The sequence below is a fragment of the Mchenga conophoros genome, linkage group LG15 (genome assembly GCF_057382185.1).
Source record: "Mchenga conophoros isolate Kocher_MC1m ecotype Shallow Benthic linkage group LG15, M_conophoros_male_GT1.1, whole genome shotgun sequence".
Taxonomy (NCBI): Eukaryota; Metazoa; Chordata; class Actinopteri; order Cichliformes; family Cichlidae; genus Mchenga; species Mchenga conophoros.
Window position 1 is genome coordinate 22,907,006 of NC_140540.1, and position 25,366 is coordinate 22,932,371.

The 25,366-nt window shown below is 39.6% G+C and overlaps 1 protein-coding gene and 1 non-coding gene across 6 annotated transcripts in view; one reads left to right on the plus strand and one right to left on the minus strand.

The window, feature by feature from the left end:
* Window positions 1-4,032: 4,032 nt before the first annotated feature.
* The window catches only part of vash2 (vasohibin 2), a 32,628-nt gene continuing 11,294 nt past the window's right edge, over window positions 4,033-25,366 (minus strand). For all 5 annotated transcript variants that reach the window (XM_085248142.1, XM_085248138.1, XM_085248141.1 and 2 more), the window contains exons 3-9: window positions 20,099-20,187; window positions 19,840-19,896; window positions 19,460-19,534; window positions 13,827-14,064; window positions 13,596-13,739; window positions 9,505-9,623; window positions 4,033-4,360 (exon numbers count right to left, since the gene is read on the minus strand). In XM_085248142.1, coding sequence (XP_085104268.1) covers window positions 4,291-4,360; window positions 9,505-9,623; window positions 13,596-13,739; window positions 13,827-14,064; window positions 19,460-19,534; window positions 19,840-19,896; window positions 20,099-20,187 — 792 coding nt within the window. In that variant the 3' untranslated portion in view covers window positions 4,033-4,290. The remainder of the gene's footprint in view (window positions 4,361-9,504; window positions 9,624-13,595; window positions 13,740-13,826; window positions 14,065-19,459; window positions 19,535-19,839; window positions 19,897-20,098; window positions 20,188-25,366) is intronic.
* Window positions 17,705-17,777, plus strand: trnat-ugu (transfer RNA threonine (anticodon UGU)). The gene has a single exon. It is a non-coding gene; the product is annotated as a tRNA-Thr (tRNA).

Sequence of the window (25,366 nt, forward strand, 5' to 3'; positions counted from 1 at the left end):
TCATTCCTAAAAATCTTCTGAGATATGTTGCTTCTTCAGTAAGAAAATGCATCATTTCATTGCAGTGAAACAGCCTCAAAAAGCAGAATAACTTTGTGCTTCTCCTATATGCTAACAAACATCAAGCCTTTAGAAAGTATCAACACGCAACCATCAGCACAAATATGAACGCGCTCGGCTGGTAGTTTGTTCCAGAGTTTCACATGTAACAGTCTCCGTGCTGTGCTGGTCCAAACATCAGGAATATCTAAAAAATATTCTGCTTTGCTCACAGCACCTTGAATCAGCCTGGATATACAGAAGAAAAAAGCTAAGTAGAATCATTCTGAAAGATTTTTTTCTGTGCGGATGGTTGAAAACACGACTTGCCTTGTGTACATTGAGCAACAAACACTTTCCCCCTCCAGCATTTCAACTTTGGAAGACAAGGATTCATATGTTTCGGTTAACACAGTGCGTGCATAGCTCACTGTTGAAGCAAAAAGCTAGCATAAAATGTTCGCAGTGGCAAGTGGCAACAAAACACACATTCTGTGATTAAGAGGGTGTAGTGAAACAGTCAAAGAAAATCGATAAAACAATCAAATGATCACATTTACACATAGATTTCCGAAATCCTTCTGAATAACCAAAGAAAAAATAAAGTTTTCCCAAAACGTTCCAGCCATTAAAGATCACCTTTGCTCTGTTAGACACACAGTTCAACTAAGACCAGGTTCACACGCTGTTAAAGGCACCCAGTGAATAATGCCAAATTAAGGGTTCCTCACCACAGTCTTTCCTTAAGGGACAACAAATGTGTTTGATTCCTTCATATGCATATCACGTTCTACAACTCTGCTAATAGTAGTAAAACATTGCATGATCAAAGTCTGGACAATCTTCCTTGTTGGGTCATCTCCTTCTTCCCATCTGAACCTCTTCCAGGGCAGCTGGTGTGACCTATTGCACTGTAAATTCTCCCTACCAAATCAGCTTTAATTCGTGTGTGGCACTATATGGATAGACACTGTGCTGAAAAAGCAGATTTAGCTACCTCTGATTTTTCTAGACTTTCTGGACTTACCTTAATTATGTTAAATTCATCAGCAACCTACTGCCACTAACTGTCAAACAAAACAGGAACCACTCCTCGCCTCTTTAACAATGTCTAACTTTCCTTTTTTAAAACCGAAGCACAAGGTTTAAAAACAGCGTTCCACAGGGATCTTTACTCAGCGCCCTGGTGTAAGTGAACAAAGATGAGCTTTAAACTTTGGGTGTTTTGGGAAACACAAATCTGAGTTAAAGGTTCAGGTGAAAACTATAGAAGTCAAATGTTGAATCATCAAATTATTCCACCATACAATTCTGAATATTTATCCTAAGCCACCAAATTCATGTAAATTTCTCTGAATGAGCTGGTCTGTGGGCAGTGATGGAGGACTGTGGATGTACTTAGAAATATCTTGTTTTGAATTAAAACTGACTTCTGCAGTTGTCACCCAAAAGACTTAAAACCATGCGGTACATTCTGCGGATGTAACAGACACGATGTAGATCACAGATCACATAAAGGCATGTATGCTTAAAATCTGCTTTGATTAAACGTTTGCGTACAGTTTGAAAGAAAATCCGGATATGCAGATATGAGATATTCAGCCATCATTTCAAGCATTTGTATTCAGATGGATAAATGCTGAACGCATGTAATGTGTGATTTCAAGCTTCATTAATTTCAAGCTTTTGAGCTTAGCTTAGCTATTCACTGAAGGCCTCAACAGGAGAATCCAAAAAAACCATCGGATTTAAGCTTGACTGGAATTTTTGGACCACCTTTACAATAGATCAAGCATGAAACTGCATACAGTACTGAATGGACTCTTATAGGTCACTTGGCTTCAGGGGGCAAAAACAAACTTCTTCGGGCTGCTCTGAGAACTTGCGTGTTTTGCCCTTATTGTCTCCTGTACTTAGACAAAAAAAAAAAAACCACAAAAAGATTTGCACTCATTTTGCAGACGTTGCACGGTTCTCACAAATAAATGATTTGGTTAGAGTGTGTGTCACACTGGACGGCACACAAGTGGGAAGCTAAAGAACATCGAATATCGTCCTTTAGGTAATATCTGATCATTTTTTTAAAACAGCTTTATATTGGCTGTAAAATATATATTTTTTCATGCTATTAAGAAAAAAAAGCCAATCTAATTTAGATTAAAACCTGGAGATTTCAGAACTATTTTTCTCATTTTGTACCAAAACACCTTGAAGGGCTCTCTGGCCCCGTCTCTGATATCTGCCGACAGCTTGCACAGACTGTTACATCCTCTCTGGCCGTCTTGAATGAGGCTTTTGTTGCTGAGATTCATTCAGTCAGCAACATCGCTCCTTGTTTGCCTTAGTAGAGAAACTGGCTACAGCTGATCTTGGACCAGCTGAATCATTTTATGTTCCAGCTGTTGGTGGAACAGCAGTCAACTGGCCAGCACTATGTTGGTTTACTGTGTGAACATGCAGAGTGGCCACAGCTGAACTCTACAGGTTTTCTCCAAGCCAGATTTAGAAATAATGATTCCTGACTTTTGGATCAAGATTTTTCTTCTTTTTGGTGCATTGTGTGAGAACAGAACACCGTGTATTTAACGTTTGGCTTGCAGGTTCTTGTTTGTATGTCAAAGCTTACCATTTTCATTTGAGCTCTGCTTTTTTCAGTGTAGATTTTTCCTATTTTACCAGGAAACGGGAAATCCAGTCGGTCACTGGTAAATGAAAGGATGAGAAAAACAAAATTTACATATTGATTTTCTCCCCCACACTACAAACCAAAGATTATGATCAATGTTTCCCAAGATCTTGGCCAGCTTTTGCCGTCCCCCCCCCCGCCCGCCTGCCTGCCTTTATGGCTCAGACATGAGCTGTGTGAGAAATTATACCCACAACTGTTTTATTTATTTATTTTTTTAAATTTGTCTGATTTCCATCCAACAGCAGAGCTTTTGTTTGCTCTTTGCTGCAAAGTGAATATGATGGAAAATGAGTCTCTTTAATAAATATAGATGTGGACGTAAATGCTAAGTCTGCCTATTTATCTTGACAGAAAATGTGTCCTTCTGTCTTCATATTAAAAAAAAGTGACTATTAACTGGGTCTAGCCTGTTCCTGGAGTCTTTCGATCTTCTTCCATGAAGTTTTGCCATGAGTTATGGTTACGTTTCAACAGACGCCTGAGGAAGAGGAGCAGATGAAACATGAACATTGCCGCAGTGCTCTAATGATCACTCCGTCTTCTGCAGTGAATCGTCTCTCTGAATCACTCCCTCGTTTCTCACACTGCTTTACCTCATCCTCTTCTTCTTTTATCCTCTCTATTGATTCTGCATCTTTGATTTCCCCGCATACTTTATCGCACTTCCACTGTAATCAATACAGCTGGCACACAGGAGTTTACGTAATCATCTTCCTAAAACTGCTGCTGGTTGAGGAGTAAGTTATGACTTGGATCATTTACAGTGAACCACAATATAAAAGTCGAGTGGCAGACCAGAGCTTCCCATCAGATTTGTTTTGTCATTCTTAAAAAAATGTAAAAATGAAGCTTTAATCTCTTGTGCTTGTTAACACAGGTGGCAATTTCAGTCGTCTTCATGGTGGCTTTGCCCAAACAAACAAACAAAACAGTCATCATTACTTCCACCTGTGATAAAACATAATTCCCCTGGTGTTCTGAGAACTGCTGAGACACCAAAACAACCCACAAGTGAATATTTCACCAGTTGTGTTTGATGCAACGACACCCGGACATCTCTTTGTTCCAGCACGACGATGTCATTTTAACCACTGACGAATACTTTCAGTTATTTATATTGACAACTTCCCATTCCACCTCCTGGTGAATACATATGATAACCTAACAATAAATTTGAGCTGATTTTGCTCGAGTGCTTGTCTCTAAGAGAGGGTGACTATTTCAACCAAAAAAAGAATACTGGTTTAAAATACCAACAGAATGATAAAAGCCACCCTCTTGGCCTGTGAATGATGATGATGAGACTATTTTAAGGGATTTATTGCTACAGAAATGAGCAAACACTGTATGAAATATCAGGACCAGGCCAACCATTATCACGGTCTTCCATTTAAGCCATTCTCTTGTTTTAAATAACACCATCCACCTCGTCTGTGTAAAAAATGTGGCTCGGGTTTTGGCGACTCTCTTGCTGGGTTGGGTAGAGACTCTTGGATCAGGGTGGCTGCGGAGCCTGGACGGATATGGAGAAGCTGAGGGAGTCTCATAGGTGAAGGAGGGGATCAGATGCGGATCTGGTAGCCGTCATTGAGCATGCTGAGTTCTGGAGGTTTCCTCTCCACTGAGGCCAGCCTGAAAGATAGGACATAAAGTTGCTGAACATGCACTGCATACTAAGAGCACAGTGGCAGAAGAAACTGGAGAAGCTCTTTCATTCTGACAAGCTCCTTAATGTTGTGCAGCAGAGCTAAACGAGAGCAAGTCTCCAAACTATCTCCCAAAACTCTCCCCAGCATGGCTGCAGTCGCTCATTATTTTCTTACTGTTGATTAATCTGCAACTTTTTTCTCATCTCACTCAAAAATAACACAATAATCACTGTATATTAAGAGTTCAGTTGGTTGTTTCGTGGTTAAATGCAGTGAGCTCATTTTTACAAGGACCATCAAAACCAACAGATATAAATTGAAATCACCTGAATTTTGAGTGTTTTGCTTAGAAACTGACCAAAAAACTCAAAAAGTGGCTAGAAATACAAGACTGCCTGACACAAATAAAAATCATGTTTTAGTTGCTTAAAATCAGGGGCACAGATGCTTTGATTGGCAGGTGGACACTAAAGGGTCGTCCACATGGGAGGTAACCAACAGTAGTAACCAGAGATGGCAGGAAGTCGATTCGGATCCTGAATAAAATTTTTCTCAACCTGGAGGCGAGTGACTAAAGCGATTCTAAATATGCAAACAGTGTTGTTGTGATTTGGCGCTGTATAACTTAAAGTGAATTTTGGAACTGCAGGTGCTGACAGCACATAAAGACCCTGATATTGTAATCACAAACAAATGTGTAACATAACATTATACGCAGTCTAGTTGTTCCCTAGTTCACTGTACAAAGAAAGAGAAAAGGCTTCTAATAAAACGAGAGGAACTAGAGATGGACCGATCTGATATTACGTATCGGTCCGATACTGACGTAAATTACTGGATCGGATATCGCAGAGAAATAAAAAATGTAATCCGATCCATTAAATATCAAAAAAGCACCTCACAAAACTTGTGACACAGCATAACTCGGCTCATAACCTAGCATGTCGGAGCAGTGTGCGTCATGTGATAGAGCAGCTGTGTGTATTTGTAGCCTTGCTAGCAATCCCGCATTTCATCTCTGAGGAATTTATCCCAGAGAGAAGGAAAGCAAGTGTGTAAGTTCATCTCTGAATGTTTGTAAAGCATTCCAGCGTTAAGCTTAACAACCAATATATGGAGCAACGGCCTCTTCTCTCTCCCTCCCTCTCCTACTGCTACTTCAATCATGAAACTGATCAATGATCAGCTGATCGGCTTTTCTGTAGCGAGTCCGTCTCTCTTCTTTGTTTTTGGCCCACTTTGCACCAGAAAGAGGAAACCAGCGGCTGAACAACAGCAGCACGTTTAAGCTTGATAAGCTGTTGTTAGAATTTATTTAATATTACTTTGTACACCAGGATCTTTTTCTACGTAGCTGACGGCTGGTAACTGTGCAGGGGCGGATCTAGCAAAGTTTAGCCAGGGGGGCCGATAGGGCATTAACAGGGAAAAGGGGGCATAAAGACATACTTTTCTTTCTTATTCTCATTTAAAAGGTCTAGCTTTTAATAAATAATTATCCGAATCTTACACCCAAAGTTTTAATCTGATGTAAAATGTATAGAAGTCCATTACTGTATATACCGGTAGTAACTGTTAAGTCTAATATACCCTAGTAAACTATAGTACTTTTTCCTTTGGGAAGGTACCATCTGTGCAGTCTGCAATTCTGTTGAAGAAAGATGTTGAATCTATTTAATTATTTTTCAAAATTAATTGATTTCTGTGCATTTTTTTCCCCACACTGCATCAAATTAAAGTTGATTACGTCGATTAAGCATCATGAGGTGGGGGGTGGGTTCCCTATTTTTTTACTGGGAGTTTTAGAACCCTATTAGTTAGGTTGCTTACTCTTTTAAATACCAGAATAGGAAGGATGGAGTAAGTTTAACTTTATTAGATTGATCAGTATTGCTGAACTATGAGATATTTTGGGTGCAGTGTATTTTTTGCATACAGGTATAAAAGAATAGCTTTAGTGTTTTGTTTTTTAACTTGAGTATGAACTTATACAAAAAGCAGCAAGATATTAAAAAATAAGTTTTATTGATTAAAAAACACTATATCGGATTCATATCGGTATCGGCAGATATACAAATTTATGATATTGGTATCGGAAATAAAAAAGTGGTATCGTGCCATCTCTAAGAGGAACACAAATATATCACTGTCAGAATGCAAGCTTAAAAACAGGCAAATTCACCACAATAATAATAATAATAAATAAAACAAACAGTGACTTTAATCCAACCTTCTTCAGTGCAACTCAGAAGGAAAGAAACAAGTGTGAAGACAGCAGAAAATCAAAAAGGCCTTCTTATTTCTAAAAGCCCAAAAGTGTTCGATTTAATCCTCCTTCAGTGCTTTCCGTCTCTCCTTTTCTCCCTGCCCTCTCCTCTAATGTCACATTGTCCTCCCTCGCCTCCCATCTTTATTATTTCTGCTCAGAAGGAAGCTTTCAAGCTCTCTGACACATCACAGAGAAGTGTTCCTTGTTACAACCAGTCTGGAGAGCTGACAGGCTTTTTATTCCTTCTCATCTTTTGCCAGACCTTCACCTCTTTTCTCATTCACTCTCCTCTCTCACCCTCCTAACCCTCCCCTTTTTCCACTTACTCAGTTTCTTCTCCCCCTTCTCGCCATCTTTTTCCATCTCTTTTGCCCTCTAACACATAATTATTCTTTTTTCCTTCATCCCTTCTCTTTGCTTTCTATCCTTCTATCTTGAACGTCCCTGTGTAGAGAGCCGCTTATGTAACAATAATATTACAGAAATTCATTTTGAAAATTGAGTCATTTGTATAAAGCGGGCAGTGCTGATAACAGCCTCCTGAAACGTCTCGCTCGAGCTGTAAAATGAGCCGGCGCTGTTGTGTCCGCACTCTCAGCTGTTTGAAGCAGCAGCAGGTTATTACACCATTTCTGCTGAAGTCGTCGCTCTAAGGTGGCAACATATTGTTAAGGGTGTAAGTGCTCCGTTGATAACAGTAATAGCTTTTTAAGTATCGCATTCAAGTGGCTAAAAGTGGTGATGTGCTGTTCTAAACATTTTAACTGCTTCTCTGAGCTGATGAAACTACGGCGCTTACAGAAAGTGAAAATTAAACCATGGCTAAATGAACTCTGAAGGTAACAGAAATAGATTTATGCAAATGAGGAAACCATTTCACACTTTCACAACTCATTTAATTAAAAAAAAAAGTCTTGCTTTTATCTAACTAACATGCTCACTGCAGACCATTAAGATATGTTCCTTGATTCTGCACATAGCTGTGCAGTTACACTTTATGGTATCAGTTCAACTGAAGCCCCAGTTATAAGGCAGAGGATAAAGTTTTAGTGTTTGGATTAAGGGTGCCTCAAAAGCACAAACATACATTGATAGAAAGACTCTTTGTTACTGCAGAGGTTTGAGTTAGTTAGCTCACTAGACTTGTTCATCATCTTTTGAGAAACTCTCTTTTTGTCTGTGTCAACTGTTGTAAAACCACAACAAAAGAGAAAGACTTTGAATAGCAAAATGTTCCAAATGCAAATCAACAGCAGAGTCACCAACAATAAAAGGTGGCATGCACCTCATGTCAGCTAGACTTCTACTGCAAGGTATAAAAGATCTGTGGGCATGAGAAGTCTAAAGGGAGTCTAAAAGTCTTACGTCAGTTGGTCAGCTGTTGGGGGATTCCATCCATCCAGCCACTCATTTTCTTCTACTGAACCAATTCTCAATCACACCTATGGCCAATTTAGTTAACCTAACCCCATAAACACGTATATTCAAATGGCAGGAGGAAGCCACGCAGAAACAGGGAGAACCTGCAAACTCGGACCAAAACCCAGACTGGATTCTTACATTTAATTTTCTGAGGTTTACAGAAAAACTCAGCAGCTGTGCTGGTGATCTCAGGGACAACCAGAGTCATCAACAAAGCCTGGCATCTTCAGCTCTGAATACTTTTGTAGAAGCTGTATGCCACAGCCCTTTTTAATTTTCATATAAACTTGCATTCAAAGCTAATAAAGATTAAAGTGGATATACTAAACAAAAACATACGAATGCAGCTGAAAGCCTGTGAAAGCTTAGCTCAGTGTGATAATATGTGTGGTTTAATAGCTCAATTACGTCAAGAATTTTAGGATCATCATCTCAAACGATGCGGAGATGATGATCTAATGTTAGATGACTGACAGTGATTTAATTGAAAAGCCAAGTGCATTTCCCTAACCACCAACATACACATGCAGATCCCCAAATAATTACTCTCTTAAGCGCAGCAGAGCTTAATATATGAAAGGTCAACAGAGAGTCAGCCAAATGGCAACACTAGCAACGTCAGCAATTCGTGTGCCGAGTCTGTGTGTGTTTGTGGTGACTCTGCAGTACGGCCACACTTCAGCTGTCGTCAGAGTCAGATTGTGTTACATCCCACCACACAGCTGACGGCACATGCAAACACACTCAGCATCGTCATACGTGTGTGTGTGTGCGCGTGTGTGTGTCAGAAGGCTACAGTGTTAAACTTTAAATACTTCAAACAATATCTTGGATTCTTTAATATGTTGGCATAGAGGCGAACAAGGACGCTCTGATTTTACAGACTTTATATGGAGTTTGTTTTTAAGCCTGTGTTTGACAAGCAGCATTAGAGACCTTATATTCTGCTGAGTGCTGGTGATATGGACACACACACGCACACATATATCATAGTGATAACACTGTCAGCTGAACACAACAAGGAGTGTCTGTCTGATGATAATGCTGAGCTGTCGGCGACAAAAGCAGATAAGCAGACCCACACACTCATACATAAAGTCCTCAGTGCCACCCAGCAGATACACAGTTGTTGCCACTAAGATGTCAGAACAATTTATTCTTTAAAGGCGCACACACTAATTAAAGTCCAAACTTTCCTTGACCTGAAGAGCAGACCTTTAGAGAAAGAAGACAAGGGGGAGGAAGATGGAAGTACCACACAAAAGCTGACAGACACCAGCTGCCAGCACTGCTGATTAACCCTGCTCTAAGTGTGGAAGCCTTCTGTATTTTAAGGATGTCATCAGCTGCTTAACCAGTGGAAACTGTCGGGGAAAGAGGATATGAGGCAACGAGCGCCCTGAGCAACAAACTGTTCAGCGATGGGAAGAACTTACGATTTGTCTCTGTGGTGCATGGAGCGTCGCTGGGGGCTGCTCTGTCGACGCCGTGGCGATAAGGACTTCCCTCGGCTTCGCTCTTTGATCGGTGACTGGGCACTGGATGATTTTAGGATCTTAAAAAAAACAGAAGAATCAACATCACTAATTGTAGTTTATTAAAGTTTTAAAATTTATTAACACTCTGCAGACCAGCACGTTTTCATTCTTTTCTAGCTTATCAGTGTACTATCATCCAACCATTTTAAGCCGCACCAGCAGCAATATGCACCAAAAAAGCTCTGATAACAAAACTGTACACTTTTACCACCAAATATCAGAAAAAGTTTAGATAATTGATGATGGAAGTTGAATATCCAGTGACACTCGGGTCCAGTCGGAGTGTATTATGAGGTAAAGGTGATCACTAAGAAACCCTGGAGAACATCTCGGTGAATAATCATTAATGTTTCCCATTCAGAAATGAAGAATATTTGAATAAAATATATGCTGCTGTGTATCTGACAGAGGCTAGTCAGTGTTTGGACACAATGTTAGCATTGATCCAACAGAAAGGTTAAAGAACTTCAGACTTAAAAGCTGCACTTTAAGTCATATTGCCTTTTCACCAGGTGGACAAAAATCATTGTCACCTATTTCAAGGTTAATCTTTTAATTATTATGAACTGTGATAAAAGTGCAGACAATACTGGAAAAGTTTAGAATGATGGCATTAAAAAAAAAGCAGTGAGTGAGAAGAGTTTGGCAAAACATATGGTTGTTTACACCCTGCTTTCATATTTACAAAGAATCCCTGAACTTCTAACATTTCAGTGTACAGCGGTTATGTTAGCATGAAGGGAAGAAAGCGTCACCGTGATGAATGGAACAGCAGACAAATGTATGTGATAATGTGTTTTTCTCTATTTTAATCTTTCTCACTGTTGTGACAGATGACTCATGCAGACAATACAGTTCAGAGCGACAAATGAGGCATTCTTAGTGTATTAAGCAGCAACTTGAAGCTACCATTAAGCTCTCAGCAGGAGAAAAAAGAAAAGGATGACTCCGGATGGCAAGTTTTCCTGAATGCAGTAAAGGAAGTTGCTAATATCCTGCAGCTGGTTGTGTTCGTCATGTGTTTGTGGTACAAACATGGATCATATTTCTTTGTTTTTTGTAAGCAAAACTATTTTATTCCTTTTCTTTTTTCCCCCTTTTTAAATGTCTGATCCAATAGCTAAATTACATCTACTACACTGCTGAGTACCATTAAAACACCCGAATAAAGTGACTATTTGCTACGACTGTGCTTAATTATATAGCAGCTTTTCAGCTTCACGTTTTCACTGTCATTTGGACAGAATTCCTATTTATCTCATGTCCGGCTCTTTATGTAACCTTGGGGTTCATGCTCTGTCTACAACAAAGGTTCTTATGAAGACAGAAATACAATCTGTGTAAAATGGAAATGGAAATAGAATGCAATGATCTTCAAATCATATATTGTACTAGAAATAAAACACAGGAAACATATCAAATGTTTGACAGAGAAACTGCAAGAAAAATATATAGAAAAATAGTTGCCATCAATATTGAATTTGATGGCAACACAAAAAACTCAAAAATGCTGGTACAGCAGCGCAAAAAGGCTAGAAAAATATGCAGTACTAAAAACAAACAGCTTGAGGAACATTTCGCAACTAATTAAGGTTAATTGGCAACAGGTCAGTTATATGATTGGGTAGAAATAGAGCATCTTAGAGAGGCAGACTTTTATCATTCTGCAAAAAAAACTGACACAAATTATGGGGTGATTTCAGAATAATCTTCTTCAATATAAAACTGTACAGATTTTAAATATCTCACCATCTATAGTACATCAAATATCATCAAAAGTCTCAGAGAATCTGGAGAAATCTTTGTACACGAGAGACAAAGTCTAAGCTCTTCGGGCTCAAAGGCAGCACTACATTAAAAAGGGAAGGATTCTGTCATAGAAATCCTAGCAAGGAGTCAGGAAGACTTTTCAGACATCACTGTACGTGAAAAATTCAACAAAGATGATCCAGGACTGCTGAGCTACTAGAATACTAATACAAGAGTGGGAGAATGTTCCAAACGTCCAAAAAAGCTCCTCTCACTTCCCAGATGTTTACAGAGTATTGTTAAAAGATGAAAGGGTGCTACACAGCGGTAAACATAGTCCCACTCCAACATTTAAAACATGTTGCTGCCATTAAATTCAAAAAGAGCTAAAATCTTTCTTAAAATGCTGCATTTTCTCAGTTTAAACATTTGGTTTGTTTTCTATGCTCTACTGTGAATAAAATATAGGTTTATGAGATTTGCGGATCATTCCATTTTGTATCTATTGACATTTTTATGCAGTATTACAGCTATTTTATTTTGTACATGGGCACAGACACAAACACACTCTATACTAACTTCACATCCTCTGGAGCACAGCAGATTATACCAAAGTCTCACAAACCCCAATGCACTTGACCTGTGCCTGCCCGTGATTCTATGTGCGTGCGAGACAGCTGCAACCTTACTGACCTACATAACTTGCTGACATACAGTACATGTTATATACTGTATCACTGTCTAACATCAGCGTCTATCACACAGCTACTCACACATTGCTTTCATGGAACTGCAAATGCTGCAGGAATACACAAAAAAGAAAGAAACTCATAATAAATACAAATAAAAACTTACGGGTCCTCATAAAACATTTAACCTTGTGCAAAACACTTCTGCATCTCCCTTCCTCACACGTACACTCACACATTCCTTCTTCCCCATCGTGCCCTAAATAACTCTTGCCAGTTTATATTCCCTGTTCAGCCCAAAGGAAACGACATCTATCTCTGGTCCGACGGAAAAATATAATAAAGGTGTTTCCCTGGTTCTTTCTCTCTAAAAAACAAAAAAGGCCATGTCTGTCCAAACAAAGGATGCAAAAAATTGCATCAGAGTTGAATCACAGATAGCAAATTTGCTTTTATTTTAAAATTTAATTAATACGACCATGAACTGAAACTGTGTGTGTGTGTGTGTGTGTGTGTGTGTGTGTGATTTTAAAAAGGTAATTTTTGTCAGCTGATCTAAGTTTGAGAGACATTTTCATCTTTTCTAGTGAAACTATTTTCACTGAATTTTGTCAAACAGACCTCTTTCCCACAGTGTGGAATTACCCACTTTCCCCATTTTCACCTCCTAATATTCAGTTTTTCAGCATCTTGGCTGATTTATTTTGTGGTTTGTTTGTGGTCTGTATTTTCCACTGCTGCTGACTGTGGGCTGCCAGTTCTCTCTTCCATTCCAGGCTGTTCTTACTTTCTCCCTTAGTGTACAACCCTTTTTCCATTTATGCATTATTGTATACATAATATATCTAAGTCTGCCGGTTAGAAAAAAATGTCTGAATGTTCACAAAGTTGCTTTTTTCTCTTTTTTTTTTTTCAAACCAATAAAGGTGTTTCTGACCTGATTAATATTTTAAATGGAGCAATGCTGTGAGACTCTATCTAGTGTCTATGTAGTGTAATATACAAAACAGGAAAAACCAAACCTTAAGTGATGCTGATGGAACATTTAATCATCAGTCGAGAAAAGCATTATTTCAAGCAAGCTATAAAGGTAATTTAATCGGAAACGTCGACAGTGCCAGCCCACTTTAGATACACTTCTAAACACCCAAACGTCAGCTTCTTTAAAAGGTTCTTTCTTACAAGCCTCGTTCACCCAGTCACACACACATTCATACAAGCACCTTGCCTAACATTGGCATACAGTCACATGGGATGGGAAAAGAACCACCAATGCTGCAATTGGTAGATGAATCGCTCTGCCTCCTGCTTTACCCGACCTGCATTTGCTATGAATCTGGAAGCCACTGTGCAACCCACCATCACCCCAGTTCTTCTTTTTCATGCCGTTTCTGATTTAATCGATAACATATATATTGCGATTGATGATTGCTTTTTCATGTACTGCCCAGGGCAGCAAATTCCCATAACAGAGCTGTGGCACAAAAGCAAATTAAGTGTACAGAGAAAAATACCCTGGGGCATATCTGTATGTGAATACACAATATGTACCTTCATCCTCATGTCCCGCCCATGTTTCTCTAGCTCTTTTTTCATCTCCTGAGCTCCCAAACAGGCCAGGTTCAGCACCAAATGCTTCCATTCAATTGGCTGGAAGACATGTGGGTCGTGAGGCACGTACAAACCAATCTTCACCTGGTAGAAACAGAAAATGTGTTTAAAGGTTCTTCATTAACTCTTGGACTGCATTTATTTCCCACACCCTTTATCTTCTTCCTTTACCTTCTTTAGTGTGTGCTGGTATCTCTTGTAGGAGTTTTCAAATTCAGCCACCAGTTCTCCGAGAGTCCGATGGGTGAGTGGTTTGTCCATCAGGTCCTGGCGGCGGCTCATACCTAGCGACCCATACCGGCCATTGCAATAGACGCCCAGCACAACATGGTGAAAGCAGTGACCCGAAAACTGGGTCTTAAAGCTGATGGGGAAACGCTCGAGAGACGTCAGCCCATTGGTCAGGTAGCTGATCAACACCGCAGGATTAAGGAAAGACCTGGAAGTTTTTTTGTGGTGTAAAAATATTATTGGGGTAAAATAAATGTCTGCTGTGCTTTTATTGCACCTCTGGAACTGCTCAAAAATTATTTACCTTTGAGTACAAACCTGAGAGTGAAAGTGTATTTGTTTGAATTTGTCACAGCAGAGGAAGCAAAGCAGCTTGAGTTGTTTGAAATGAGATTCAGTCTGACTCTCAGAAGGCCTATAGTATGAAAATGTCACTGGGTAAATAATGTCTTCTGAACACAGTTTGTGTGCTCATGAGAGTTTGTGCAGCTCCATCGGTCTTACTGAATCTGTCAGATTCACTGATGTTTTTACATTTATTCAACAAGGAAAACAGGGGCAGAGAGATATGATCTGTCTGGTACAGAGGACACGATAACACACACATCAGATCATATGTCTGCTGATCTTAGTGACTCACCAAGACGTCACAAATGAAGGCAGGATTCGACTGCATGTTCATACCATAAAGACATGTCAGTCCTGTTTTAGGCCACGCCCCAAAACACACCCTTCTTTATCACCTATTTAACTTAGAAACTAAGCTTCGTGCTGTATTAGGTCAAACTCAAGACTGGCTATTAATACTGATGAGGAAGGTTTTTACTGAGGTGACAAATCAAGTGATTGAGGGTTGATTTTCCAATTGAATTCTATATATTAGTTCTGTTTTTGCAATCACAAAAATTTATAGCTACTCGTTATTAGAAGGAAATGCATCCAAAAGATCAGATTTTCAGTAAATTATTGAATCTATATTTAGACAGATCTCATCCTGTGTACTGCACATCTTCATGCTACATGCATCCAACTGTAGCAATCTGTTCTACCATACAGCAACAGAGAAACTTGGAAGATGTCTTTGTGGGCCAGTAGCCAGCCATCTGCTCTATTCTGCCTATGGATGGAAGTCTGCCATTGGTTAGAACACATGTCTGTCACTTCACCAGCCTGGATGCCACAGCACTGCTGTGTTGTCATTAAATATTCACAAAGCAGACCACTGATGACATGCACATACCAATGTATTTCAATGTGTCTCTCTGGCTGTGTGGGGGAGTTTGTGGTTTTAAAGTAGAACACGGATCTAAACAGGGTTGGCTGGACAGTCAAGTAAAGAAACCACTGAACTTCCACAGTCAGCGTGCTGCCCAAGTGACTAAACCTTGGGATGAATGCTTGGACGGTCACACATAGGTTTTATTTGTGCGCAAACATACCACCTGCATTATTCCCCTTAACAAAATAACTTAATCAATTAATAGCACAGTCAAAATAGAGTTAAATGTGTTAAGAATGTGCTTTTGCTTGTATCATATTGATCATATATTGAAATATTATTTTAGGTAGGCACACTGTTTTCAATCCACAGACTCAGATATTGATACACCTTCTTAACTGGTCCACTTGACATCCCTCTCACTTACAAAAAGGATCAGCAAACATCAGTTTATCAAAACAACACAAACCTGGTAATTTCTTTGCTACTTTTAGCAACTTTTTACATCCTTTCAGCAACAAAAGCCTATGGAGTTCACTACTTTGCAGCAAGATCGTGCCTTCCTGGCACAGAACAGAGCTCTCTCTCTGCACTGTTGATTAGATCAGTCAGAGGGCAGCTCTTTCTATCGTCCCGTTCTAGTTGTCTTTTTTTTTAAATTTGCAATCATGTAAATAGATATCAAATCACAGCACAGTCACTATCTTTGATTCTTTGAAAATATTTACTGTTTTTACTGTTTGTATTTACTGATTACCAATGAAGCTCAAGAAGCCCCCAAAAACTGATCCTGGGTATCCTGATATAACCGACTGTCACAAAATTAATCTAAACCACAATAGTTCTGACAAGAGATAATTTAAATCAGGGTTGATGATTGTCTTATCCTATTCTAATAACAAATATCATAAAAAATATTTAAACATGTTCATTAGTAAGAAGCTTTTATGAGTGTCATATTTTATTGTGATTCCTTTTCTTCATTGGCAAAAATGAAGAATGATCCACCAATGACAAGAATGCCTGGACGCCAAATGTTTATGTTTGGCATCAGCTTTAACTTCCTCTGACAGATTCCTGCGAGTGTTTCATTTTGGATCAATATTTATCCTACAGGATGAATACAAACATGAAAATCATACACCAACACACCCTGCTGTTTCTTGCTAATGAATGCTTCATTAGACAGGCGTACTTCCTGTGCCAGAGGACATGTGACACTGCTAGCAGTAGCTCCCTGACTGAGACTGCGACTAAAAGAGCACCTATCACTACCTCACACTACTCATCCATCTGTCAATTCTAAAGCAAAAATTAAAACAAACCTCTGTGGATTAGTTTCTCTGCCCCACAGGGATGCTCTAATGCAACAGAAATCCATACTTGTTCTGTTTCTGAAAAGCAGAGGTAACTGAAAAAGCTTAATAATAAATATAAATTCGTTGCAGCAACAATGTTCTGGTTAACTCTCTCACTGTTCCTCTTACCTTTTGCATCCTTTTCCTCTCCAATCCTCTACCCTCCCTTCCTCAAGTTTCTATGTCAGTGCAAAGATTAAAGATAATATTTTAGAAGCATAAAATTCCCTTTACATATATTTTTTCCTTTAATCAAGGATATACTAGGATACTTCCAGCTTTGTGGTCTTTCCTTATTTTAAAACAGTAAAACCTTATATATATATATATATATATATATATATATATATATATATATATATATATATATATATATATATATATATATATATATATATATATATATATATATATATATATATATATATATATATATATATATATATATTACATGCTTCATGCTGTTTATATATATTGTATAATGGCAGATTTTGCTGGATTATTTTGATATTTATAAACAACTAAGTTTTACACTAGGATTCAAGTGGAGGCTGCTTTGTGCTCTAGCCTTACTCTGCAAAGCACCAGTCAGTGATGGCTAATACAATGGGACATGTCACACACACACACACACACACACACACACACACACACACACACACACACACGCGTATACATGCACGCATGCAAACACATGCATGCACACACACAGAGCTGGTTGGACCCAAGATAAACCCTGCGTATCCTGGAGAGATTTCAGATCACTGATAACGTGGAAGAACAGAGAACCAGAAGCAGACTAAACCCAGACAGACAGCCCCCACCATTACAGACTACAACAGTGGCTACTCATCCCTTTTTCTTGCCTACGTTTCTATCTTGGCTTTCCACTACTTCTCACAGCGTGACTCTTTCTCACAAATGAAGTGTTTTGATTGAGTTACCAGGTAGGTTAACGTTGCAGGTAAATGTGTGTGAATGACACTGGGTCATTCTTGTTTCACAATGATCCATACAGATTTTTATGTCTTTTAAGTCACTGTATTTTATGTGTGATAATATTATTTAGGACATTATTTAATACTGATGATCCATTGCGTTAAGACATTTCAAAATCAACTGGTTAGGTTGGTTATGCATTAGCATAACAATAGCTGGAATCCAAGGAAGGCGTGTCTATTAATTGGTGTGGCCTTGGTTGACATTCAAATTACACGTAAACCACTGCAGTCAACAGGTGAGGCCTCATAGCTCAGTGGTTAGAGCACTGGTCTTGTAAACCAGGGGTCGTGAGTTCAATTCTCGCTGGGGCCTGAGAACTTTTCTTTTCCCCCCGCTTAAATTATATTTATCAGTCCTGACCTCATAACACAACCAAAGGTGAAACCACACAATTACTGTCTCTTATAGCTCTGAATGTCACTGTGGGGTTCTTTAAAGGGCATGCAGCAAATGGAAAAACAAAACAAACAAAAAAACTAAAACTGCCACTGTCTTATAAATTCTCCTGTCCTATGGTGACCCCCCGCCCCCCAGAGCTCCTACCATCCCCCCCAGCTCACTCTCTCCCTAAAGCCAGTCTCAATTAAAGTCACTGTCAGCTGTCACCCTTACAGCCCTTGAGGAAAGCAAATATGAAACTAGCACATGCGAAACTGGACCAACAGTTCACAGACGGGGAGGGAAATCTCTCATCTGGTGACACTCAAAAGTCCTAGTTTCCTGACCTGCTGCTTGTATTTGAAAAGTATTTGGTTGCACTGAAACAATTTTAATATATTTTGTTTTGCAAACTAAGCCATTATTTCACAGGTGTGCAAATCCAATCAATCAAATGAATGTTGCAATGCAATGTGGTAGGCTTTATAAAGTGTGGACCGAAATTCAAAAAGAATTCAACTTCTGAAAAATCATCCATCCCTTTTTGCTCTGCTTATCTAATTCAGGGTAAGGGATGAAGCATATCCAAGCTCTGTTGGGGCAACAGGTGGGGTATACACTGGAAAGGCCATACAGAAAGGCCCCAGACTGGATTTAAACACAGGACCATCCAAACCGCCACTGTTCAACATCTGCTGATAGATCAAATAATACTTTGTATCTTTCAGTTTAATGGTTAAAGCTGGTAATATATTTTTTCAATATGGAAAAATGTTACTTTTGACATGTTACTTTGGTCTGATAAACATAATCAATGAAACAAAACAGAAGCAGCACATTTGCTACAACAGTCATTTTAAACAATAACTCTAAATCAAGGATGGTTTAACAGCTGAATGAGGCTGAATTACACTGTTGGGGTCAGCGCCTTAGTGAATTTACCATTTAAAAATAAAATCACTTTATAACATTTTCTTCAAAATGACACACATACTCAGTACAAGTGTATTTCTGTGAAGATAGCCATTTGGGTGTCAACTGGCCTTTGGAACCAAGTAGCCACTAGAGTAACTGCAGTTTTTAAGCACCTCTGCATGGCTTTATTTGGAGTTTAGTGCATGGAAAAGCATTACAGTTCAGCATATCAAAAACAACAACAACAACAAAACAACTGGCAAATCACTTGTGGTAAATAGTCAAAACAAACATTTCCTTTTAGAACAATGATGAAGAACGAGTTCAGATTCTAATTTTGCCATAAGCAAACATGTTTTCAAGGAATTGAAAAAACACTTTCTCAAATCGCAATAGAGAAGGAGTTGCAAAAATAAAGCACTGCTGCTTTCAAATTTAAGCTCTGCTGGATGATGATACTAAGCTGGTGAGTATTGGGGGGGGGGGGGGGGGGGGGGGGGGTGTCGGTTAAACTTTGAAGTGGGCTTGTTGCCAAGCAACACGGCAAGCGCTGGAAAGAGTGGCAATGGTGGGGAGCATTAGGATATTACAGCAGCATGTCTTATTGATTTCACCCACAAATAACAAAATGACCTTTTGGCCCTCTGCTTAGTGTGTGTGCGTGTGTGTGCGTGTGTGTGTGTATATACAGGAAAGGATACATTCCCAAGATGACGGCCTCGAGGCATTTGATTGGTAAAGACTCCCTGATCATCTCTCTTGCTGTCTCCATTAATCTGAATGGGGAGGAAGATGATGAGATGAGGAAGAGGAAGGAAAGGGAAGGGTTGGAAGCAATACACCTTGCACAGAGACAGCATTGAATTAGACACATGATTTAGGCACTGTGGTAATGTTACATCCCAAAGTCATAATCAAGTAACTCAAGCAACTTAGCTGTTGCTTCCTATTCAAGCCAGCTTTTCATCCAATCAGTAAAGATGATGACAAAAGGGTGATAACAGGACAGTTCTGTTTATATTACTGTGATTGAGTCACAGTGTACAGTTACATGTACTTGCCAAAGCTGCAGTTCACTTACCCACACAGTGGACGGCTCTTCTTGATTTCAAAGAACTGAGTTCCTGTGTGGTTATATCTGATGGAAATGTCAGGGACAACAGCGACTTTACAACACTTCAGTCCTGTGGCTCAACTCCTATTGACATAAGTGATTATGGTGTTTTGATCACTTAAAGTCTATAAGAGCATCCAATGATGTGAGGCACAAGCAGGACTAGCTTCACCTGACAGATAAAAGCTTATACTGTCCTCCCTGTCGTGCTTGTGATAAAGGATACTGCAGAGCCTTCATGAAGTTTTGGACGGCCAACAGCCAGTCTGGGACAGACATGGATGGCTTGAAAGTTGGAATTGAGGGAATTGGATGCTGGAAAGAGAAAAAGAGAGAGCATTAGAGATATTTTTTCCACATCATTTTCAGTAAGTCGACATATGGTAACACTCAGAGCCCCCAAACCACCTTCCGCCATCTTTAAAAAAACCCTGCATTCCTAATGTGCTGTGACTCATTGCATCTCATATAGCTGACACACACCGCTGTTCCTTAAACCAGTCTTCTTTATTTTTAAACAACAAACACCTCATTAGAAACTCACCTCTCTTTATACTCGAGTGCAGTGCATGTCTGACACACAACATGAGCAAGTCTCTAACTCAAGATATTAGGGTCATGTTCTCTGCACCACCTCTACGCCCACAGATACCCACATGGTGAACAGCAACATGTGGTGAAAATGAACTCCCACTGCTGCTTTGGCAGCTGTTTCACCTCAACAAGAACCACTACAAAGAGGAAACAGCGGCTGCAAGTGTGGATACATGAACGGACGCGACCACACCAAGAGAGGGTGAGTCAGGCTGAAATACAGACTGAAGCTTCCTCATACACAGGCAGCCTGCGTGATGTACATATGTGTGTGTGTGTGTGTGTGTGTGTGTGTTTGTGCGTGTTTGTGTGCAGGAAGGGTGAACCATAGCACAAGGCCTATCATTTCCTGTGGGTTTTGCTCCATTCTTTATTGACAGCATAAAAAGGGAAGTGAGAAGGAGGACAACAGAACAACATGGTGACACAGCTCTGCATGCTACAGTGTTTTTGGTCGCTTGTCTTTCGTTTCCATAAAGAAAGATTTAAAAAGAAGGAAGTCAGAAAGGTTTGTTTTACAGTCCCACAGGAGGTATTTCACCTACACGCTTCAGTTGTTGGCCTCGTTCATGTATGATAAACAGACACATTTCTAATTTAATCACTAATGCTGTCACAACAAACAGAGTCACACTGTAACCCAAAACATATTTATAAAATTGCAGCATTATATGTTTTTTTTGAGCCCAAACTTAAAATGATAGAAATGCTAATTTCATTTCTATGTGCAGCCAGCTTCTTGGTAGAAGGCTAAGCTATATGACACAACTAAATTGAAATGATCAAAGGTGATTAACTTCGGACTGGTTCAAGGGTTTATGTGATATGTTATGTGGAACATGCAGTTAAAATTCACATACACACTTTAGTGTATTTATGTTTGGGCCAGTGTAGCCTCAGTGAAACTGAGCTGATGCTATCCTACATCTGACCGTTTCATCTAGGTCCCTTGGTTTGTCCATAATCTACGATGGTTTGACAATTTTGACAGTTAGCCTGATCCCACTCAGTACAGTACTGCTACAGTATACAGGCTACACACACATATGTTTAAACTAATATCTGACAAGGCTCAATTGAAATTGAAATCTATTAAATCTAGCTTAAATGGTTGCCAATTAACTTGTGTTTCCATAGAGACAAAAAAGTCAAATCGACTTTAAAGCAGACGCCAAGCCAGCCAGGCAACCTGTCAGACAGTAAGTCACAGAGCAAATAAAATAATCAGCCAACTGGCCACTTGTACAGTTATTAGGCAAGTCAAAAGTCATTCAGCCCATAAATCAGTCTGCCAGCTGGCCCAAACCAGTAAATAGCAGGTTTTACTACCACATAATCTCTCATGTAGTGAAATCCTCACTAAGGCGTTATGGAGTGGCTACAGCAGCTGACACACACACAAACACGTGCGCGCGCACAAACACACTAAAGCGGCTTTCGTCTGGGTCAGGGAGTGAGATGAGTGCTGATCTCTCCGTTATCATCCTCCCCTCTCTCCTTTCCGCTACAGTAAAAGGATGATGGTGACTTGCACAGCTTAATGTCCTTGTGAAGCGTGCGTTAAGCAATCACATTGGACATAGATGTACAATATGCAGCACACTCTTATTAACTATAATATACTGTAGACAGCAACACAGTATCAGGATGCAGTAGCCTTCCCCCTGTCTATTAAGAGTTCAGCTTGGAGAGCATCAGTTCAGAGCCACAGTTAACACTGATAATTAATCTGTCACTGGTTCCTTTCCTGTTTTCCTCCCTCCTCTGTAATCTTGTCCCTTTTCCTCTTTCTTCTCCAACCATCCTTTTGTTATGTTTTTATAGTCATCTCTACTCTACTCTACTCTACTCTTCTTTTGCCCTTTCTTTCCCATTATATTCACATCTATCATCTTTTTTCCCCCCTTTCTGTAACGCCCCTCGTTTTTCTCCCTCTTCTCATATGTCATTTTGTCCTCCTTCTGTATCTTCACCAACATGTTTTTTCTCCACCTCTACAGTCCAGAGCCAGCTTTACATCCACCAGGTCTAAACATCATCTGTATCCGTGTCCCCTCTGCTGGGTCTCAAGGACTAACATATCCCATCCAGCAGCACAGACAAAATACAAAGCGACTGGGACACAGAGGAGACAGTATGACTGTCCTGGTTTTTGAATTTTAAATTGTTTGATGGAAATGGGGGATGAGCAGTAAAAGGCAGTATAAGAAAGAAAAGGAGGTGGAAAATAGTAAGAGAACTGCAGAATAATTGCCAAGAGTCAAATTAATTTTATAACTAGTTTTAAGAACAGGCTCAGCTGTTGTTAACAAATTATTAAAGCTGAGCAAGACATGTAAATTTATTTACAATTCCATGCCTTATCTATCCAAGCTTTTTGGGAGTATAAATAAACAGATGAGTGTTTTTGTCTTTAATGTAGTCTGGGTAATACTAAGGTGACAGATACTACAGATAGCTGTGTCCTCTACAACCTTTAAAGCACTTTTGCTCTGTGTGATGAAATATTCAAAACAAATAAGCAGGACAGAAAGAGGGAGAGAGACCGATCAAATTTCCTGTTGTCAAGTTATCTTTAGAGCGGGACATCCCAAGGAATGCCTTTTTCTCTGAGCGTGTGTGCAAAAAAGACAGCTGAGACACCAATGATTAATCCTCAGCATAAGACTTCCTTTTTTCATTTGTATGAAAAGTAATGACAGCATTCCCTGAAGGCTTCCACTAGTTCACTGCAGACAGCAGTACTTAACTGTGGCTTGTATCTGCTGCAAGACTATGATAAGCACACACACACACACACACACACACACACACACACACACACACACACACACACACACACACACACACACACACACACACAGTTTCAGTTTATGGTCATATTAATTAAATTTTAAAATAAAAGCAACTTTGCTATCTGTGATTCAAATCTGATGCACACACACAGTCACCGAATGTATATATTATATATAATGTTCTCCCCCCCCTCCCTTTTGCACAAGTCAGGCTACATTTCACTGTGTGTTATACCTGTATAACTATGCATGTGATGAATAAAGAACCTTGAACCTTCTTGAAGATTACTGCTGCTGTCTGTAATTCTTTGCCTCAGAGCACATCTGTCTGCAGTAATCCTTGTTGGCAGGCGTCCATATGTATCAACGTCCGAGCCAAAACATTTCTACTTGAATTACACACATAGGGATGTCTGTAATTCAGCAGCACTGTTTTACTCTGGACCCTGATATATATTAGGGCTGCCACGATTAGTCGACTAGTCACGATTACGTCGACTATCAAAATCGTCGACGACCAATTTAATAGTTGACGCGTCGTTTGAAGCTTTGTAATATCCCAAAAGACGCAGGAATAAGTAGTAGGATTTAAGAGTGTAATAACGGACTGAAACAGAAGATGGCAGCACTGCATGTACAAGGATGCCAACCGTTAAACCCTGAAGAAGAAGAAGACATCTCATATTTTCAAAAGCGCTCTGACGTTTTCGGAGACGTCTGTTACCCACCAGCTCGATACCTAGCCCAGGTTCAAGGCTCACTAGAGCCCGTGAGAACACCGGACTCCCGGCACATCATTTTCAAACCCACCGCTGTCTTTCGCTACTCAGGTTAAACATGATATACAAGTCACTAAGATAACTTAAAATGTTATTGTTTGGCTTTTTTCGGTATTTTATTTGTTCCTGAGTAAATCAGTTTGGCTGCGATTCAAGTTATAGTTTTTACACAGCTGAGTAAACGTCAAGCAGACAACTGACTATCAGAAGTGTGAGATGCTCGAGAATATACTCCGGGGTCCCGTTATATTTTAGATAGCAAGGAGCAGACGGCTGAGTTTATTAAACTTCACCGAAACAATCTGTAAATTTCATTAAAAATTAAACAATCATCTTGTCTTTATTTTTAGTTAGCACATACCTAAAACACTTAAAAGCTGTAAGCTAATGATAGTTATATAAGAGCAGATGCATGCTGGTGCAATAAGCTGTAGGTTTTACGCTCAATGGATGCATGATCTGATTAGTCGACTAATCGCAAAAATAATTGGTGACTAGTCGACTATCAAAATAATCGTTTGTGGCAGCCCTAATATATATAACAGGTCATATTCGCTAAACTATCCCACAAAAATAATATCATTTTGGGAATCTGTCAGCTGCAGATTTTTTTCCTGCTTTCTTGTTGTTATGTCACTTGTTATGTCACTCAGGTCATTCTGCTGGGGCAATGCTAAAAGGTTATAGTTGTACTGTGATCTGTTAAGGCCAACCAAAATAAATAAATCCTATTGTCATTGAAGAGAAACATTTACCCTTAAAAGAATTCCTCCCTGAAAAAAAACTGAAAAACGTGATGACCAACACTTTGCCAGATGTAGAAAAGTAAAGCAAAAAAGCCATTACACTATGGCTTTTTAATATTTTACATTGGGTTGAGCAAGTCACTGCAGGGGCCATGGTTTTGCATTTCATTGCCCTGTTTTCTCTCTCTGACTTCCCATTTACTCTACTGTCCTGTCAAAAACTGTCCCCTGTCCCTTTCTTTTCACCACTGCTACAAAATCTCCAGGCATCAGAAGATATAACCCCTGCAGACTTCCTGCTTGAGGCTCTGAGCTGCATGAAGTAGACATGTGATTTTGAGTTTGGTTTTAGCCCGGACAACGTTGGCTATACCCAGGAGCTCTTGCATCTCGCCAAAACAACTGGCTCTCCTCCACTGGTGATGTAAACAGACCAGATGAGCGGTATCATTGAGAGTGGAAGGGGATTGGCCTACGTAAGAGGAAGACTGCAGAGCTGTAAGGTTTTTAGGTTGGGTGGTGCAACAGATGAAAAGTCCAAGATAAGCTCATCCTTGGTCCATAAGTCTTGCTTGAGCTT